The sequence below is a fragment of the Marmota marmota genome, unplaced genomic scaffold, assembly GCF_001458135.2.
Source record: "Marmota marmota marmota unplaced genomic scaffold, marMar, whole genome shotgun sequence".
Lineage (NCBI taxonomy): Eukaryota > Metazoa > Chordata > Mammalia > Rodentia > Sciuridae > Marmota > Marmota marmota.
The window spans coordinates 1,570,162-1,591,869 of record NW_026000082.1 but is presented as its reverse complement, the minus strand read 5'-3'; the positions used below and the strand labels follow the sequence as shown (position 1 = coordinate 1,591,869).

The following is a 21,708-nucleotide window of genomic DNA, read 5'->3' as shown; positions in this document are numbered from 1 at the left end:
TATCACCTTTGATAAGAAGTTAGATACAGTGTCATTTAAAAAATACTTTATAGTATTTTAAAGTATGTGTACTGTTCTTAAACACTGTGCTCCAATTTGGTCTTTATTTGTATTGGAGACTGAACATGTAGAACATGCGCATTTATTTTTAGAATCTAAAATTTCTACTTGAAAAATGAATCCCCTCCTTCAAATATTGTGGTTTGAATTCTGTTCCTAGTTGCTCTGATTCTCTTCGTATGACGTGTCAAGAAAAAAAAAAAAGTGACTATTTCTGCATTTCCCAAATTAGAAAAATATCTGCCTTTATCCTACTTGGTTTTAGTTTTTAAAGTCAATATAATATTCATGATATGGCATTTTACTTTTATAATCTTTCTTTACATTCTTTTCATGGTGTTTTCACATTAAGAGAGGTGTTAATGGAAGACTGTAATATAAACCCCATACCCTATTGACCTCACTAACATTTATAGAATAACCATGGTACTAGCTGTACATTCTTGGGTGAGTTTCTGAACCTCCTCAAGCCTAAACTTCCTTTGCTTTTATAGATAGGATCTAAAGGGTTTCTATGAAAAATAATGCCATATTTCATTTACTTACAATTAAATGATATAATTTCTAGAAAACATTCAGTAAGTGATTACTGCTGTCAGAATGACAATGATGCTAAACATTTCACTTGACTTAAAGTGAATATTGCTATGCTTCTACAGTGTTCTTATGTTTTATCCACAGATGGTCCCTTCTCTCTCTTTTTTATTTTTCCCCTCTTATTATTACTTATACCTTCATTTTGGTAATCTTCAGGGAATAAAAAAATCATTACAAAAATGAGAAATGAGAGAATATAGATTAGATTTCTTCCTGAATTCCTCATTCCCACTTCGTTGGAAAGAGTAACTGCTACTTTTGCATTTGAATACCATATTCAGAGCAAGTAGAGGACAGAAGAGCTGTTTGCAGAGGAAAGGAGAAATGTTTTATATATTTAGAAGTGGGATGTTGTTGGTTGAGACTCAAAATTTTTTTCACTTTGTTTTCTGAGAAAATGAATACTCTACTTGACTTTATGATTCATATGTGTATCAGGAATTGGTATTATTTTTATTATATTAATTTGAACTCAAATATCAGGTACTATCAATTCGGCTATATTGTGTACCATCAGCTACATTTTCCATTTGTTGTGGAATTGAATCCCCATTTATTGTGTGAGGATTTTGCCTTTTCCCATCCAAAGAATGTTTCCATTACTACTTTTGATCTATACTTTTAAAATTATATCACTAATATATAATATTAGCTTAGCTTTCTAAGTATTTTAGATTTTAACTGGATTTTATTATTTGCATTTATTTCATAAATAATATTAATGGAGTATGGGGTTTATATTACAATTTATTTATTCATTGCATCCCCACTTAATACATAATGAAATATTTTATAGGAGTTATGCCTATAGAAAAACATAAGATTAAAATATAGCTGGGAATTCAAGAATGCCTTTCTAATACGAATATTTACTTGTAGATAGAACATTTATTTGTAGTCAGCAAAACTGTTTCTTAAACAAGTCAGAATTCTCAAATATTTTCCTATTGATTTTATCAGTGTTGTATACTAATTGACTATTTTTGTATATTTTAAGGAGCAGCCTTTATTGTTCTGATATTCCATCTATTCATCCCATATCTGAACCCAAGGATTGCCATTTGCAGAGGGATGGTTTTTATGAATGCATTTTCCAGCCAATCTTTCTATTATCTGGCTACACAATGTGGATTAGGATCAATCACTCTTTAGGTTCACTGGACTCTACACCAACATGTGTCCTTCCTGACTCTGTAGGTATGTCAAACTGTGTTGTGTGTCTACACTTTATTTTCTTTTTGCAATACTGGGGATTGAATCTCAACCTGTGTCTCCATTTTTATTAGCAGATTTAGTTGCAGATGGATTCAGGATTAATGTATTTTTCTATTTTCTGATTATACTGGAATTTGGAAAAAAACTGTTTACAATGGAATTGAGATGATCAACCTTAGAAAGTTATACATTTTAAATTTCATTTATAGCATTCAACAATTGAAATATTTCCAGCACACTATCTGATGAATTACATGGGCCACTGTGAATGAAATTTAGTAATATTTTTCTAAATAATGCACTGTTTTTTGTTTTTCTCCTAGTATAGTTATGAAAACATCAATATTTTTAATCTGAAAGTTTAATTTGGATATTCTAGTGTCTTTGTAATCTGGATAGTCATAGTCCAAGATTTTAATTTGGAGTCTGTGTTGTAAAAGCATTTGGAATATTTACAGCGAAGTGCCTAAAACAGACAAGATGATGACGTTCATCATGATATTAAAATATTCTTTTCAAAAGGTGCTTTGACTTCAGAGGATTTAGACAATCCTTTGAAAATTGGAGCTATCCCTTCAAAACCATTGTGAAATCTTTAGGCAGTGACTATACAACAGAGTGAAAGAATATTTTTGAATTAGAACCTACATATTGTTAAATGTAAGATGAACTTGTTTTAATTACTAGATTTCTTTTTCAATGTTAAGTCATAATCAATTGATTCTCTGTACCATTATATAATTCCCTTGTAAGTAAGTGTTTTAACTTCACGTGGCATTTTTCTGGTGCTAAATATCTTAGGACAGCAAGGAATCCTTCTTCCCCAACAGCACATACAGATAACACATCATCTCTTAATTTTCCACATAACACATAATCTCTTAAGGTAGACAGAATGTCTACATTTAATCTTCATCATGGCTTGAATTGCTTAGTGGTTTCTGTGGTTGTTGTTGGTAGTGGCTGGTAGTGGAACTGGCCTTGTGAAGTTGATCCCTGGAGTTATGACAGAGAGCTCAAGAAGCTCCCAGTTATGCTTGGGTTTCCAGGCTTTCAGTTTCAAATATGTCACATTTCCATATTGACTTTTATTGTTAGGAGGAGAGGCCCTCAAATTAAAATATTAAGAACTTAGGAAAATTTCTGTAGTTCACATATTTCATACATAAGCTGAAGCTTTGACTTTGCCTCTGAGAATAGCAATATAAAAAGGTGATAAGAAAATAAGGTAACTTTTTTTCTTTGCATTTCTATGGTTTGTTTTTTACATTGTGCCTTTAAATATGTCTTTCCTATATATTTAACTTTTAAAATGCTGTTTTGAAATATCAGGGCATATTAGTTCTGTTTTTCTGCTTATTAACCTGTTTCCCTCAGATTGTACAACACCAAGATTTTACTTTAAGAGACTACTGTTGATCTTGACCTTAATCTATAAGTAATAATAGACATCAAGAGAAGAGTTTGAAACTGATGCATGTAGAAATTGATGATGCTTTGATCTCCAGTTAAAGGTGCATGTAGAACAGAATTTACTATAGATATTTATCATGTGTTCAGTATGGTAAATTTGCACGCAGAACCAATATCTAAATTTCTAATCAGGTATTATTATTACCATGTTGGAGTAACATGGATATTGTTCTTTTTTTTTAAATCAGTCTGTTTGCAAAACAGAGATTATTCTTTTCTTATGTATCACATAAAGTTATAGGGGATCAGATAAGGCAATGAATGATTGTTTTTAAAAGATAGTGCTTTATAAATAAGGTATGAAAATATAAAATGTTTAAATTTCTATTACATAATATTGTTTTTTAAATTTCAAGTGAAACCACTGCCTCCATCTAGTGTAAAAGCAGAAATTACTGTAAATATTGGCTTATTGAAAGTCTCTTGGGAAAAGCCAGTCTTTCCAGAGAATAATCTTCAGTTTCAGATTCGATATGGATTAAGTGGAAAAGAAGTACAATGGAAGGTACATTTTTCCTTAGCTTGCCTCACTATATGCAGTTTTATATAATGTTTAAGAATTTCATGACACAAGATTAATTTTATTGACATAAAAATATATCCTTCTGAATTCTTGTAGCTATTTTCACTAATTAGATTGATTAAAGTCTGACCCTTTTAGGGACGAGTTTGCTGTTCCATCATTTCCCAAAGTATGTCTCATAGAACATTGGTCTTGTGAAATGTCCCTTGAGAAAAGTGTCATGGCTAAACAAATTTAGGAAACCCTGCACCTCTCTATCTTCCTCATGAAGAGTTGCCATATTTTACACAGTAAAGGTCTGGAGACATAAAGATCCTACATTAAAAAACATTTGTGAATTTGTTTCATCTCAAGTCTCCCAAACTCATTTTTATAAGAAACTCTTTTTCTTCGAAAATCTATTAATATTTTTTAGTACACCATTGTTCAATAGAATGCATTTTGAAAGAAGCTGCTTTTATTAAACAATCAGATTTGTATCCATAGTGACAAGCATGTATATGGTAGCTTTCCGTGACAGTTTCGTGATGGCAGCCTGCAGAAATCTAGCAATATGAGAAACCCCAGTGATGTCCATTAGCCCACAAGGTTTACAATTAAATGAATGTAACATTTTATCTGCTTGTGGAGCGAGACTAAATGCAGAGATTCTCTACAGAAGTAATCACTAAATTAAAATTCTGAGAAGTCTTTGTGGATAGAGAATTAGAGGAAAAAGATTAGTAATAGGGTAAAAGAGTACTTGCAAAACGAGGTTGCAAGTGGACCAATCCAAAATCTTGTCCTAAAGAGATCTTTGACTTAAAGGCACTCAGTCCAATCTTTTGTGTGTGTGTGTATGTGTGTGTGTGTGTGTTTATGTAAGGCAAGCACTTTACCAACTGCAGCCATACCACTCTGAACATGTCCAATCTTGCCTGATCTCAGAAGCTAAGCAAGATCAGTCAGGCCTGGTTAGTACTTGGATGGGAGACCACCTAGGAATACCCCGTGCTGTAGGCTTTTGTGCCCCTCTCCCACACACACTCAGTCCAATCTTAATGTGACTATTTCTGAAACCAGAAAAACAAAATCAGCTGTCTTTTAATTTTGAAATAGTGTTAAGGTTTCAAATAAAATGCACCCAAGACCTTTTAGATACATGTGCATCAGTAATGATTAACCTAATGCTTTGACTTAATTTACAGGTACATGAGGTATATGATGCAAAATCAAAATCTGCCAGTCTTCCAGTGCCAGATCTATGTGCAGTCTATGCTGTTCAGGTGCGCTGTAAGAGGTTAGATGGACTGGGATATTGGAGTAATTGGAGCAGTCCAGCCTATACAGTTGTCATGGATGTCAAAGGTCTGCAAGGATTATGTAAACATGTTTTGAAAATCCATAAGTGTGTGCTTCAAATATGACTGAAAATATTCCTTCCCAAAACATATGTGTAACTTGAGCTTCTTGTTGTTTTTGCAGTTCCTATCAAAGGACCTGAATTTTGGAGAATCATTAATGGAGATACTACTAAAAAAGAGAGAAATGTCACCTTACTTTGGAAGGTATTCCTGCTTTTTATGTCATTCTTAAACTTTATGTTTATACTCTTAAAAGATGTACTTATTGTTCATAATCCTATCAATATTAATCTCTCAAATGACCTGCAATCCCATATTTTCACTTCATTTTTTAATGTGAGTAGGATGTATAGTGGTAGAATGTAAAGAGATAGGATATATAGTAACTGGAGCATTGGCCTGGAGTTAGTAGACTCTCATTCTTTTCTCAGCTTATCATTTTATAATTATGCTATTACTATTATACTTTGACTTTTGGGGCTTCATTTTACTCATCTGTATAAATGTAAGAGTGGACCAATGATATTTAGTGTTTCTTTGAGTCCCCAAACTGCCTTATATTTAATCCTGAACAATGTAAATGTGGTCTTCCCCTCATAGCTCAAAAACATCTAAGACATATGAGACTGTTCTATCAATGTAATGACATATAAATAATGTTCCGTAAACAATGGATATTTGATAGAAATTCCAGAGTATTCTTTCTCCCAAATGAATTGATTTCTATCCCAAGTGAATAAATTATTTGATCAGTAGACACCAAATGTAAGACTGATTTGGGAATACAGTAGTATTTGTATCACCCTAAATGTGAGACTCAAGTTCAGTTCTCAGGTGTGAATCAACATGTTTGAAAGTGGTTTCCTGAAAAATTAGGGTGTATAAGAGTTTATGTACTTTTAGTTTGTAAATCCAGTAATACTATACAATTTTATTTGGCTAATAAGCAATGCAATTTCTGAATGTTTTCTATTTCAATATTTTAATGTAAAGTTTGCATTAATAACTGATAATTTTAAAAAACTTTAATTTATTTAAATTTAAATAGCCACAAATAGCTAGTGACCATCATGATACACACCTCAACTCTGTGTGTTCTTCAGTGTTGTTTTGAGGGAGGGAGATTGACCCTTACTAATCTACCATCTTTCAAGGAACTTGAATGCCTTTTGTTAACTGAATTATCTTTCATTAACTTTGTTTTGTATGATTTTATTTTGGTTTCCTAAACTGAGGTACTAAGTCAGTGATTATGGTTCCTGTGTTAGCCAGCTTTCCAATTGACATCTTACAGGGAGGAGGAAGGATTTATTTTGGCTCACAGTTTCTGAGGATTCAGTCCATGGTCAGTTGGCTCCATTGCTTTTGGCTTTGTAGCAGGGCAGAACATCATGGTGGAAGCACATGGCTGGGGAAACTGGCTGCCTTACTGTGGTGGGGAGGCAAGAGGGAAGGGTGATGTCCCAATAACCCCCCTTCAAGAACACACCCACAATGTCCTAACTTCCTTTTTCTAGGCCTCACCTTCTAAAGGTCCCACCACTTTCCAGTGGCACCACAAGCTAGTGACCAAGGCTTTAATCCATGGCCTTTGGGGGACATTCAAGATCCAAACCATAGATGTTCCCCAGGGCTGTGCTTCTCAAACCTCTGGGGTAAAATTTGCCCAAAGGTTTAGAATGAATAAGTCACAAGACCACAGGATAAGAACAGTACGATATATATATATTTCCCCTCTGGCTTTAAGTTAAATAAAAACTTCATTTAGGGGCAGTTTTACATTTATAGAGAAACAACAAAGATAGCACAGAAAATTCCCATCTATCTCATATCAAGTTTATTAATAACATTTTAGAATAACATTATACTTTTGTTATAATTAAACAACATATGTTATTATTTACTGAAGTTCTTTTATTCAGATTCAGATTTCCTTAGTTTTTACTGAAGGGTTTCTTTTTGGTCCATCACATTATAGCTTCAGTAGTCATGACACCCTATGCTCTTCCTAGATGTAAAAGTTTCTTAGACCTTTGTTTTTGATGAACTTGACATATTTGAGGATTACTGGTTGGATATTTTGTAGAATTTCTCTCAAATGGGTTTTGTCTGATGTTCCCTAATGTTTACTTTCTGGGAGAAAGACCACTGATTAAAGAGGCATTCCATCATATCATATTAAGGCTGCATATTACCAATGTGACTTAATAAAGTTGGTGCTAAAGCTGCTCACTTGACTGAGGTAGTTTATCAGTTTCCCATTGTGAAATTACTCTTTTTCCCCCTTTCCATTTTGTACTTTTTGGAATAAACTCATTATGTACTGTCCCTGCTTAAGGAGTGAGAGCTATATGTTCCACCTTCTTGAGAGTGGAGGATCTACTTAAATTATTGAGATTTTGCATGGGAGATTCATATATTTTCCTACATTTATTTATTTATTCATTTGTTTTTATCACTATGAACAATGTATATTCACACTATACTTTAGGTCATGTTCTAATACAGGTTGAGTATTCCTTATGCTAAGTGCTTGGGACCAGATGTGTTTCAGATTTTGAAGGTTCTTTCTCTCTTTCTCTCTTTCTTTCTTTCTAGTGCATTATAATTATACATAATATTGGGGTCCATTTTGATAAAATTACACAAGCATGGAATATAATTTGCTCCAATTCGGTCCCCAGCACTTCCCTCCCCTCCTTCTACTCCTGTTCCCTTTCCTCTACTGGTCAGTCTTCTATTTATTTTTATATTTTATATTTTATTTTTTTTAACTAATGGATTAAAGTTATCTCATAAGGGACTTATAACCAAATTACACAAAGAACTCTTAAAATTTAAACAATAGCAAAACAACCCAATTACATACATCTAACCAAAGTAAATATACTAATGGCAAATAAAAATATTAAAACCATTTAACATAATTTGTCATTAAGGGCTTTCGAAGTGTAACAACAATGAGATACCATTCCACACCTATTAGAATGATTAAAGTAAAACAAAAACAACAACAACAACAAAAAACCTGAAATACAAATTGATGACGAGGATGCAGGACAATAAGAATTTTTATTTATTGCTGGTAGGAATGCAAAATCATCCCTCCACTTGGGAAGGTTTGGCAGTTTCTTAAAGTGCTAAATGTAGCCTTACCATATGATGCAGCAGTGCACTCCCAGTTATTACCCAGGTGATTTGAAAACTTATTTGTCCACATAAAAACTTGCACATGGATGTTCAAACCGCTTCATTCATAAATCACTCTAAACTGGAAGCAACCAAGATATCCTTCAAAAGTGAAACTGTTCTGTGTAATACTGAAATGGTAAGTATATAGCACTGTGCATTTGCCAAAACCCATGAGCTTTATAGCACAAGGAGTGATTTGAAACGCATGTAGATTTTTTTTAAAAATCCAAGGACGTTGGAACATCCCAGGATGGAATATAGACCATGACAAGGTGGTAGGAGAAAAGTCCTTAAGTAAGTGGAAAGGTGTGGAGTTTTACTACTAAAGCTGAAAGAAACCACAATAAACACTGAAATGTAGTTGATGTGTCTCTCATGAGAGTATAGACTAACAGTATTGAACCACCATACATATCCTAGAATGGAACAAGTAAGTAAATGAATGGCAAGTGGTGAGATACAGGTTTCTCACTGTTGGAAGGGGAGGTTACAGATAAGCAAGGGGAGGAGGCTAGAGTGATCCATGTGGTCATTAATTAAGGTTGGAGACATGATCATGGATTCGAGTTGAAATATAAACTCATATTTAGCTTAGTATAGGTAGACTTTTGAGGGAATATCAAAAGTCTAGAGATATGTGTATATGCAGGAGTTAATTCACACGTACATTTCCTTGATTTGTAAGCTAAGAGCTAAAAGTAATGACACTCAAGTATAAGAAGCATGCCCAGATTTATTTCTAATATCATTATCCAATGAAAGGAACAGCAGGGGCTGGGGTTGTAGCTCAGTGGTAGAGTGCTTGCTTAGCATGTATGAGGCACTGGGTTAGATCCTCAGCACCATATAAAAAATAAAAAAATAAACAAATGGTCCATTTACAATCAGAAATGTTTTTAAAAAAGGAAAAGAAAGAAAGGAACAGGGATCTTGAGAGAAATGGCTAATGTTAGGGCTGGGGCAGGAACTATATAAGATGAGCCTATAGCATCTTGTAGTAGATGTTTATTATTGATGATTACAAAAATAAATATTTGTATATTAAAACTGACATGGATTATTCAAATAAAATTCAAAGTTTGCATGACTTTCAAGATATTTCTTTCTTGCTGTAGCTGCTAACATCTTACTCCCAATCTATGCACAGGATTCTAAGAAATACATGTGTTTGTTTTTCTCTATCATTTCTGACTTAGAGGCATCTAAATGGGGGAAAAAAATAAAAGCAGATTTCTAGTATGTAGTCACCTTTCTATGGCTTTATAAGGGATTGGTAGCTTTTAATTTTACCTCTAACAGATCAAGATGATTGGGAAAGTAGGGTATGTTTTTAAGCTCTGTAGAATAGAATAGAGTTGTACTCAGTATATATTTTACATAGTAATCTTTGACCTAGTGTGATTTGAGAAAAATAGAACTATAGGACAGAAATGCTGATAGCCTCTGTTGTTTGTTAACCTTTCCCCAATCTTCCAAGCATATCAGAGCAATGACTGACAGATCTTACTAGGATTAATGTAAATGATGATTAATATCTTCTTAGCTCTTTCTTGTTGCTTTACAGAATATGAGAGTTCTTATTTGCTTTTGAGATGAGGAAACCCTATGTCTTGTCATTCTTTCTTTCTCTAAAATTAGAGTGAAGTGTCTTATTAGAAAAGTGTCCTAATTATCTCATTACTTCATTATTTTTGAGGGATTTATTCTCCCAGTCTTAAGAAAAAAACAAAAACTAAAACAAAGAAAAATGTGGGGGTAGTGGGGGGGGGGAGATTAAGTTTCCTATGCTCCATAATTACCCAGACATCTGTATGGTGGTTGTGGTTCCAGGCAGCCTCCATCTCTCCCCACCTTCCCAGTCCCTCCACATTATTAATAGGCAATGCCTGGTCTGATTCCTGCCTCCCAATGGCAAATGTATAAAAGCTGCATGAGCTCAGCTGATATAAAAAGCACTGTGTTCTTAAAACTAATCAATTTTTATGTTTACTACAGCCCCTGATGAAAAATGACTCATTGTGCAGTGTGAGGAGATATGTGGTAAAGCATCATACTTCCCACAATAGAACATGGTCAGAAGATGTGGGAAATCACACCAAATCCACTTTCTTGTGGACAGAGCAAGCACATACTGTTACAGTTCTGGCCATCAATTCAATTGGTGCTTCTTTTGAAAATTTTAATTTAACATTGTCATGGGCTATGAGCAAAGGTAAGAAGATATACAGAGTAGTAATCTGTTGTCCCTCTTAATATTTAACTTTTGCAAAGCATTCCCTTTTTAACTTATCTTCTGAGCAGTGTGGGGTTCTCTTTCATGCTTTATCTCTTCTTTGACTGAAAAATAACAAAATACAGTATACACAGGTTATGTTCATGTGATAGAACATTGTTGAAATGGTATTATAATAATTGAAAATATTCTACTAAATCTAATACTTAAACTTTTGGAGCAATGGAGGTTGTAGGTCATTGTCCCCTTTCTCTGTGCATGTGCAAAAATAAATTCATATAGTATTTTATGTATAAATATATATTATAGATAGTCTACTATATATATGCACTTTATAATATGTGGTATATTTACATATAATACTTTATACACAAAACACTATACATTCATAGTAATATGACATGTTATATGGATACAGGTTAATTGCTGAGATTTGAAAATTACTGTAGACTTCATTTACTGTGAGTAGCAAACCCTTTTTCATTAATTTTGATATATGATTAATCAGAGAATCAAGGACCACTTTCAATAGGAGTTTCTATTCTGGATTATATATTCAAAGTATAAGTTTTTAACAAAAATGCAACATTGTTTAACTTATTGTGTAAACTTCTTGTAAGTTTGATAATGCCCAGTACAACATTTATACTTAAATTTTTTTCAGTAAATGTGTTCTAGAAGTATTTGTTGAATGCTTCAGTGTGCTAAGTGGGGAAGTTTCAACATGAGAAAAAACTATAATGAGGCATAGTCAGAGTCAATGGATGGGATAGTTATGAATCAAATAATCATACAAGTGATTGGCTACTTATAAGCTAAGTGTCCTTAAGAAAGGAATATAATTTTATGAAATTAAAAAATGAATAAATAAAAAGGAACATGACCTGGCATTGAGGATCAGAGAAGTCACCTTGAGGAAATGGTATTAAATTGAAATCTGAAGTGTGAATAGAAGTTAGATTTCCTCATTTGTGGGGTGGGGTGAAGAACATTGGTCCCAACAGAGGAGCAGCTGATCAAAAGTCTTTTTAGCACAGGATAAGAAAAGAAGGAAAACCAGGATGGCTTTATTGTAGAAATTTGCAAAAGTCAGAGAAGTAGGCTGAGACTTGGCCCTCAGAGCCTTTTAGGCATGATAGGAATTTTAGGCTCAGATGTGGAAATCGACTGGAGGCTTTTAAGTCAGAATCTGTTCTGAGGGTATTAAAATGAACAGATTTTTTGCTTTGAAAGCATCACTGTGTCAGCAGGAGAGAAGAGTTTGGAGGGAATCCTAGAGGATGGTTAATAGGCTTGTGCAGGATTCCAGCTGAGAACAATTTTGACTCTCGAGAAAATTCCTTTTTTTAGATCTTAGGTGGAATCATTTTTCTCCTCCATATCATGTATTCCTATCTCTCTCTGCTTATGTGACTCTCATGATGGAAAAATAATTGGTATGTATTACATTTACATAAATTGTCTGCTGCCTTTTCTCCCTTCATCCAATAGGTCATAAGTTCCTCTAGGGTATTAATAAATTTTCATTAATTTTAATTTAAAAATAAATGTTCTCTTTTCCCTTCAGTAAATCTCATGCAGTCGCTCAGTGTTTATCCTTTAAACAGCAGTTGTGTGATTCTTTCCTGGGTGCTATCACCCAGTGATTACCGTCTCATGTACTTTATCATTGAATGGAAAAATCTTCATGAAGATGATGAAATTAAATGGCTTAGAATCCCTTCAAATGTTAAGAAATATTATATCCATGGTAAGTTTGCTATACTTTCTTTTTCTTTTTTTTTTTTTGGTGGTAATGGGGATTGAACTAAGGCCTCATGCATGTGAGGCAAACACTCTACCACTGAGCTACATACCCAGTCCTAAATTTACTGTATTTTAAAAAGTTTGGCTCATGGATTAGTATGATACTGTATAAATTAATTCAAATAATTTAGCTAGTTAATGAAAACTTTAAAAACATAGATAGTACTACCAGCTTAATACTTCTATCACCTTATCAAAACATTTGATTCTATTTCCCTTGACCTTTTTTCATTTTAATAATTTACATCATTGTAATCATATATCATATATATTTGACTCAATCCTTTCTATCATTATTTTTAATGCCCATATAACTTTTTATTTCCAAATCTGCTTAAACTACTTGAGATTATTTATGTTGCTTTCAGCTTTACCTTTTTAAAACTATTGCCAAATTGCTTTCCCAAAGTATGTACTCGCTTATAATGTCACTAGCAATGAGTGGGAGTGGTAGGCCACAAATCTAAGCATCTAAGTAACCACTTAGGCCAGTGTGATCTCTCAGCAGTATAACAGTTATCCCAAGGGACATGTAAAGCACAGATTGTAAGTGTTTAATACAGCCTCTCCAAGTCAGAGTAAGGATTAAGGGAAAGTAAGTAGGTAAACTAAGGATTACCATGATCTTATCACAGAAAATCATCCAAAGGACTTACACTTTCATTTCATTCCAGAAACTTATAATTTAGCATCAGGGTAAATTTGTTTATAAATTCTGGATAGAGAACTGAGTTCATGACCACTGTTGTCTAGGTGGTTACTCTCTCTGCCTTTCTTTAAATAATGGGGATATAGAATTTAAGCTTCAAAAAGATCTGCCTCTTCTAGAATAATATTCACATGTTATTAACAATCATGAAAATCCTTGTTAGGTCTTTGAGCTTTGCCACAAGCATGGCCATTCTCCTGGTATCTAGACCTCCATATATTGCAAGAGGAGGCTTGGTCATCATATCCATCCTCTTTGCAAAGGATTTCACAAGACTTTAGTCTTTCAGTTACCTTGATTGGAGAAACTAAGTAAACTAAATTCCTATAGAAGGGAAATATTACCTACTTTGAGGATAAGGGAGAGAAGGGAGTACATATTATTCTGGAAAAGTGAAGGAAAGAAAGCTCTTATTCTGAATTGAACATAGTGGCTATAACTGAAACACACCTTTGAAAAATCACAATCTTCTGTGTCTGAGTAATATATTTGAAAAGTTGTTTGGAAAACTATTATCATTACTAGGGAGTGTGGAATGCTTAGGTTATTTTCAAAACTCCATCATGACTTCAGTCTATAAATAACTGCTGACTTCTGTTTGGAAAACAGCATATTTTTTTAAAATAGGGTCTCCTCAGTATTAGTTAAGCAGAAATGAACTTTTACTGTATTTTCCTCCTCAGATCATTTTATCCCTATTGAGAAGTATCAGTTCAGTCTTTACCCAGTATTTATGGAAGGAGTGGGAAAACCAAAGATAACTACTAGTTTCACCCAAGGTAAAAGTTTTTCTTTTAGATCATTTTACACTGATATGTGTTTCCAGATTTATTTGAAATTGTGTTGCCATTGGATTATTCTTTTTCTGATGAGATCATGGAAGAGTCAAGTCTTATGTAAATGTAAAATAGGATGGTTCAAAAGAAAATATCTTTTCTCTAAAAATAAAAATAGATAGTTATACAGTTACATTCACTGTACCTTTTATATTTCTGATGTGATTTATTGTACTTGAATTACCAATGATTTGATCTTATTTTTCTTTAATTGTCTTCAAATTCAAACAACCCAATAATATACTTTTGGTTTTGGTATTGGGTATTGAACCCAGTGACACTTAAGCCATATCCTCAGCCCTTTTATTTATTTATTTTGAGACAGGGTCTCACTAAGTTGCTTAGGCCTTGCTAAAAACAGCTGAAGCTAACTTTGAATTTGCCTCAGATTCCCAAACCACTGGGATTAGTTAGAGGTGTGCCCCACCATGCTTGGTTCCCAATAATGTCGTTTTTATAAAGAAACATTTTATCTGATTTTAGAATGAAGATAATTTTAAAAATTATTTCAGTATTTAACAAACATTTATTGATATAATCTAAAGGTAATCTGATAGAGTGGCATGGCAAAGAAATAATATTATTCTAAGAATGGAGGTTAAAGGGTGAACATAAGATTCTGTCATCATGGAGCCTAAACCTCAGTGAACTAATGGGAGTGATGGACAAAGAGAGTATGTAAAATATAATGTCAGATAGAAATAGGTACCTAAAGGAAAATAAAAGTAAGATGAAGGGATGGAGTTAAAAATGTGTTGCTTTAGTTAGTAAGGCCAGAAATGGTAATTTTGTGGTGCTGATATTTGCGTATAAAAGGGAGGAACACTCCAGGCAAAGGGGTAGTTTTATGTAAAGGCCCTGAAGAATGAGCATAGTAATTCTAGAAACAGCCAGGAGGTGCCTGTCTCTGGAGGGAACAAGATACAGTTTGGCAAGTATTTTAGATTGGGTTTGTTGGGAGAAGATGCTATGACTCATCATGAAAACTTTTTTTAAAAAATCTGTTCTTTTTAGATATACATTACAGTAGAGTGTATTTTGATATATCATTCATACATGATGTATAACTTCCCATTTTTGTGGTTATGCATGATGTGGCATTTCACTGGTGGTATATTCACATATGAACATAGGAAAGTTATGTCCAATTCATTCCATTGTCTTTCCTATTTCAATCCCCCATCCCTTTCATTCCTTTCCCTTTGTCTAATCCACTGAACTTCTATTCTTCTTCCCTCCCCCTTGTTGTGTGTTAAGCCTCCACATATCAGAGAGAACATTTGACCTTTGGTTTTTTGGGATTGGCTTATTTCACTTAGCATAATAGTCTCCAAATCCATCCATTTACCAGCAAAAGTCATAAAGTCACTCTTTTTATAACTGAGTAACATTCCAAAGTGTGTGTGTGTGTGTGTGTGTGTGTGTGTGTGTGTGTGTATCACATTTTCTTTATCCACTCATCTGTTGAAGGTGTCCTTCAACACCTGGTTTGGCTCCATAGCTTAGTTACTGTGAATTGAGCCATTATAAACATTGATGTGGCTGTGTCATCATCACAAGTTTGATACTTTGACTCATATCTAAAGATAATCTGATGGAGTGGCATGGCAAATAAATAATTTTGAAAAAATTTTTGCTAGGTCTTAAGTATAATGCTAAACAAAACATTAATGTGGATATAATATACTTTTGTCTCCCTCTTATTTTTTAAGACAAAGATTTATTTTGAAATCTGAAAAAGTCTACTATAATTTTGATACAGAAAGAAATTAAGATTGCCTTAAGTATCTGAATTGTGTCAATTATATTTCTTTTTCAGATGATATTGAAAAACACAAGAATGATGCAGGTCTATATGTAATTGTGCCGATAATTATTTCCTCTTCTGTCTTACTGCTTGGAACATTGTTAATATCACACCAAAGGTATTGTACTTAATGTTAAGAATCTTTATGGCAAAAGCTCTAAGATTAAAACTCAAATCATGAATGTTGAAGTATTCTAAATGTTTTTGTATGTATTCATTATACAGTTAAGATGGTATAAAGTAAAAAGTTTTGCTTTCATGAAATGACTTTTCAATTTCATAGAACAACATATACCTTAAGGAAGAATTTAGTTGAGTCTTTTTTTTTTAACCCCTCTTATTATACACTTAGGAGTTAATAGACTAAAAATAGAAGTCTGGGCATGTTCTTGGATGTGATAAAAATGGCTCTTGGAGCCCTCAAATTTGGTTTGAAGATTTTAGTGGTGATCACAGGACTTTAAAAATGGACTTTATTTGTGACCTGGAGCAGTCGTTCATTTGCAATGAGCAGTCACTGTGCTCTTTAGAGAACAGCCCTGCCTGGGTCCAGTCTGTCTGGCTTGTCAGACAAATGGCCTTGAGTTCCCTGGATGGTTCTATGGCTGCCATAGATGGTTCTATGGTCAGTTGAGTTGCTGGGGCTCCATCAGATGGGTTTGTTTCTGACACCCATGTGGTAGCCACTTTCAATATTTTATTTTTTGAGGAAAATCTATGCAAAAAAAAATCTGTGTTTAGCCTGGTGCCTGGCCCAAGCTTTCAATAAAATGAGCTATTTTTATCATGATGCATCATTAACTTGGCTCTAGGTAGAAATTTGATGGCACTCTTCATGGGACAGAATGTAAAAATGAATTAGACCCTGCTGAAGCATAACTGCCCTGAAGGACCAATTTCTATTTTGTATATTCATTAACTTTTAGCATTTTCAATATGCATGTTTTTCTGTAATTCTTATGACTTACTTATTTATCCTTTGTAGAATGAAGAAGCTGTTATGGGAAGATGTTCCAAACCCCAAGAATTGTTCCTGGGCACAAGGACTCAATTTTCAGAAGGTCGCTTTTTCAATCTTTTTAACCCAAAATATGTAAGATTGCATTTTAGATGCCATATGATTTCTAAATCTTTAAACATGTTTTAAGATATAAGAGTTTTTGTTTTATTTAATTCATTTTAATTTGAGTCTGTTTAGACCTTTAAAATATCAGAATGCAGGTATTTGAAATTAGGAAGAAAAGAAATTCAGTACCAGCTTATATATGACTTGACAATATGCATATATTTCTTCTGGCCATAGTAGAAAATAAAATGAATAGTAGAATACTAAGGGTCAAATCTGATGAAGAATGGATATTTGGCCACTTTTTTGGTATAAATTCTCTTTAGGCAAAAGGCTTTGTGTCATTATATTTATATGATTTAATGTCCATAATTATTTAAGGAAACTTGAAAATTATATCAATAATCTTGTCCTCAAACTCTACAAACTGAGAAATGCATTTATCATAAAAACCCATGTTTATGCAGATATTCCCCTTTAAGCTAAAATACTTTATGTAATAGTTACCTATAAAAAAAACTTGAACTTACTTCTATAATAGAATATTTTAGAAAATTCTAGAGTTTAATGAATGTTTTTATTAATCCTCATAATTTTCCTTGAACAAGGTTGACTTTCCACCTATAACATTGAAAAAAATCAAATTTGCTCTTCATGTCAAAATACACAATTCTTAAAATAGTAATTATTTTGAGGTTATTATGTAGTATTAGCGATTACATGTTTATCATTACTCATTTTAGTCTTCAGTGGGTTTTTTTTTTTTTTTTTTGGCTACAGGATACAAATCCTTAATCTAGTATTCAACACTTCTCTCTACATTCTGTTGTCAATCTTCATGTACAGTTGTTTCTTCCCCTGGGCCTTGGTTGTACCTTTACTGTTTCATTCTAGCTATGCAGAGTCTTCCTCTTCGGTGAAGATCTTGCTCTACACCCTTCTTTCTCCAAGCTTTCCTTTCATGAATATAGTTCAGAAGAATTTCTTATTTAATTTCCTAGACCTTATTGTGGATAATTCTCTGAGTGCAAGGACTGCATTTTATCCATCACACATGTTTGTGAACTTTTCCTGCTCCATGCAAGATGCTAAAGTAGGATTCATTAAATAATTGCTGGTAGTTCCTAACAAGGTTGTGCACTTATTTATGTGCAGATCATTGAGATAAATACTCTTGGGTTCATATAGACTGTCCCTTCAGTTCTCAGTATCTTTGTTTCCTCTCCTGTAAAATGAGGTTAAGTTAGCTTTATTGGGTTGTTTTGGAGATTAAAGGAGATGGACCTTTCATGACATAGAAAGGTCTCAATAAATATTAGTCATTATTATTTATGATATTATTTTACATATTTTAGATTAATTATTAGCTCCATTTTGTAGAAGAGGTAGTGTTTTAAAGCCAGGATTAGTGTTCCAACTTGTCTGACTTTGGAGCCTATAGGGGGGTTCTATAAGCAGTGACTTTCTATATATATGTTTATATACTTCTATATTTGATCATGATCCACAGTGAGAAATATATTTCACCTTTCAGCCAACTACACACACAGATATAGAGATGTAAAAGGAAAACAAAAGATGCACAGGTGGAGCAAATTATATTCCATGCTTGTATAATCAAAATAAACCCCAATGTATAACTATGATGCACTAATAAAAACATTTTTAAAACATTGAATTTATGATTATATTTCTGTCAGGAATGTATAAAATTATCTCATTGCTCCTTATCATTATTGATTATAATTATTTAAAAATGTACTTTAAGTTTAACTTACATTATTTGAATTAAAAAGATTATTTAAAATATTTTATACGTCATTAAAAGTAGTGTTTCAGTGTTAAAAAGAAACAAAAAAAACCACTACTTGCTTGAAATAGAAGGAATATAATGTTATTAAAATTCTATTTCATTTGTTAAAAATGTTCTCTGTGACCCAGTAAGTTGATTTCAGAACATTCAATGGTCTATGATCTTGAAATTAGGAAAAGTAATTTACAGCTTATTAATGAATGAATACACAAGTAATATTGTAAGCATAATTAACAATACAGAAGAGTTATACTCTTTTATCAGAAGAAAGCAATGCCCTATTTTCAGAAGAGCCGGGAGTGTAGTTTCACATATAATCCTTCTCTTTATGGAAACTGCACCTTGCCTGACTTTAGCCACAGGCCTGCATTCTCCTTGGTTGTGCTGTTGCTCACTGTGAACCATGGAGTCTCCCTTTATTACAACAGAGTTGCTGATTTTTGTCAATTACAAAACGTTTATTTCTCTTCTTTTCTATTGTTATATTTCAGGTGCATATACATATATATACATATACATATATACATATATATATATGTATATAATTCATTCATTTGTTCAAGAAGCAAATATATATATATAAGGTTAGGTTTTTGCTCATCTGTAGAACAGATTTTCAAGCAATTCTCCTATCTAAGAAATAAGACAGTAAGGTTAAAGAAGAGTGACTAGATTGAAAGAATAGGAAGAACTTGTATTTTTTGCTTCTCTAAAATAGATTATTCATTTTTCATTCATTCATGTATTTCTTTCATTCATTTAGGATATTATTGAATACCTTTCCTACACTAGTCACTTTGCTATCTCATCGTGTTGTAATAAGTACTGCACATTCCTGGCCGGGAAAGTACTGGACATTCCTTGTCAGGGAAAGATGAGCACTAACCAGTTTATTATAGAAATAACATTACAGTCATAAACTACAGTGGTGCTAAGAACTTATGGTGTGGTCTGGTGTAGTGTGTGGGGTGGGGAGGAGTAGGTACAGTTAAGAAGGTGCAGTAAGAATCCTTCCAACACCTCCAGGTCCACACGTTCTGTCTGTATTGATAGCCTCCTCTTGAACTCTGCTCCAGTTACACAAGCCTCCTTGTTCTTCCAGAATGCATAGACACAATATTGACCTTTGACCCAAGATCTGGTAGGTAAATAGTTATTCACAGGTTCTGGTAAGACCACCTGCAAAGCCATGTGGTTGGACGGATCAGAGCATGTTTACAAATTGGAAATGGGCTGGAGGTGAAAGAGTAAGCTGGAGACTTTTCTTTTTCTTAAATATAAAGGTTTTGTCATAATAATTACCTATTTAAATAAAAAATTAAAACTTCTCTATATAAGTCTATATTAATTCATGGATGACTATCTTATTATTTCTTAGAAAGAACTAAAATCCTCTCTCTTCAGCATGTTCATTGGACACCTTACCTGGGAACCACCATGGACATGCTTCTAAGTATTTACCTGGCAAGGGAAAGATCAGGCCCACCTCAGCAAGGTGCAGTGTGAACCCACACCAGATGACTTTCCCTGTGTCTAGAAAACGCTGGCACAAAGAACTGATGAGTGGGTACAGGGTGGTTGACTTTGTCATGGACTCCGTCCTACCCCACTGTCTGCTTTAACACACCCTGAAGATCAACATGGTGCCTAGCTGGTCATCTGCCAGATCTTACATACAAGAAAAATGAAATATCACCAAAAATTTCCAGATTCTGGTAAATTAAAGAATTTTTTGATACTTACGGAAGATGTGAAAATCTTTACTTATAAGTAAGACTGATTGTTTTTTTATCTTTGCAAATATTTGGTTTTTCTAATCTTAGAAGATATTTTCTAAACAGTCACAAAAGCTTAGTTTATTACTAGGACTTAACAGGTGAATTAGAAATAAATAAGTTTTTTTTTAATAAAGTAGGAATATTTAAAGAGTGAAAAATATAACTTCAAAGATTTTATTAATGATAAAAATTCTCATAAAAAAGAGAAAAATATTATATCTAGTCTTCTGCTTTAATCTCCTAAATAACTAAAATTTACATATTAAAGAAAAAACAATACAGTAAAACTCACTTTATGTTACCAAAGAAAAAATGACAAGTTTACTCCCTGTCCTGTGCTTTCATATTTATGTTATTTTATTTAATTCTTTCATAGATTAAAGAGCCCAGTATTTTCTGATGACAAAACTGAATCTCAGAGTAGTTCAGTAGCATGTCTTGACCACCCAGCCAGTACATATAAAAACCTGCATTCCAACCCAGGTCCATCTGATGCAAACTGATACCCTGGTCATTAGTTCCATAATAATAATGTGTCTATTCCTTAATGTACTAAATACTACTGAATTACATACCTAAAAATAATGGAAATGGTAAATTTCATGTCTATATGTTTTAACATAGTAAATAAATGGGCAAGAAATCTGACTTGGTATATATCCAAAGAAGGTATGGAAATAACCATTTGTGCTTACAAAGTAAAATATACTTGACATCATTAGACATTCGGGAAATGCAAGCCAAAATCCAAAGGTCCCACTTCACATCTGGCAAGATGGCTATAAAAGAAAGATAAATATTGGTGAGAATGTGGAAAAATGGAGCCTTCATCTACTCTGATGGATTGTAAAATAGTACCACCCTTTTAGAATATAGTCTGACATATCTTCAAAAGATTAAATATGAGACTCAGCAATTCCACTCCAATGTATACACCAACATAAAATGAAGTAATTTATTCACATGGAAATTTGACATGAATTTTCATGTCAGGATTATTCATGATAATCGAAACATGAAGAAAAATGACCTTCAAATAATGAATGGGTAAATAAAATGAAGTTTATCCAATTCTAAAACAAAAGTAATAAAAAAGCAAATAAAAAGTACCATAAAACAAAGACCACAGTAGCCCATCGTTTTTAAAAATAATTCAAATACAGTCTTTTTTTAAGGAAGTAATAATTTTTATGTAAAATATTTTCTTTAATTTGTTCTCCAAATTCAGATTTTTAGAAACATTTTTGTTTTACAATA

The 21,708-nt window shown here is 33.0% G+C and overlaps 1 protein-coding gene across 6 annotated transcripts in view; it reads left to right on the top strand.

The window, feature by feature from the left end:
- The window catches only part of Lepr (leptin receptor), an 86,754-nt gene that overhangs the window by 55,207 nt on the left and 9,839 nt on the right, over nucleotides 1-21,708 (top strand). For 4 of the 6 annotated variants that reach the window (XM_048815216.1, XM_048815217.1, XM_048815220.1 and 1 more), the window contains 9 exons: nucleotides 1,655-1,854; nucleotides 3,702-3,850; nucleotides 5,056-5,215; nucleotides 5,333-5,415; nucleotides 10,399-10,615; nucleotides 12,204-12,386; nucleotides 13,835-13,930; nucleotides 15,807-15,912; nucleotides 16,780-16,887. In XM_048815216.1, coding sequence (XP_048671173.1) covers nucleotides 1,655-1,854; nucleotides 3,702-3,850; nucleotides 5,056-5,215; nucleotides 5,333-5,415; nucleotides 10,399-10,615; nucleotides 12,204-12,386; nucleotides 13,835-13,930; nucleotides 15,807-15,912; nucleotides 16,780-16,887 — 1,302 coding nt within the window. The remainder of the gene's footprint in view (nucleotides 1-1,654; nucleotides 1,855-3,701; nucleotides 3,851-5,055; nucleotides 5,216-5,332; nucleotides 5,416-10,398; nucleotides 10,616-12,203; nucleotides 12,387-13,834; nucleotides 13,931-15,806; nucleotides 15,913-16,779; nucleotides 16,888-21,708) is intronic. The other 2 variants (XM_048815221.1, XM_015484897.2) reach the window with 1 other exon arrangement.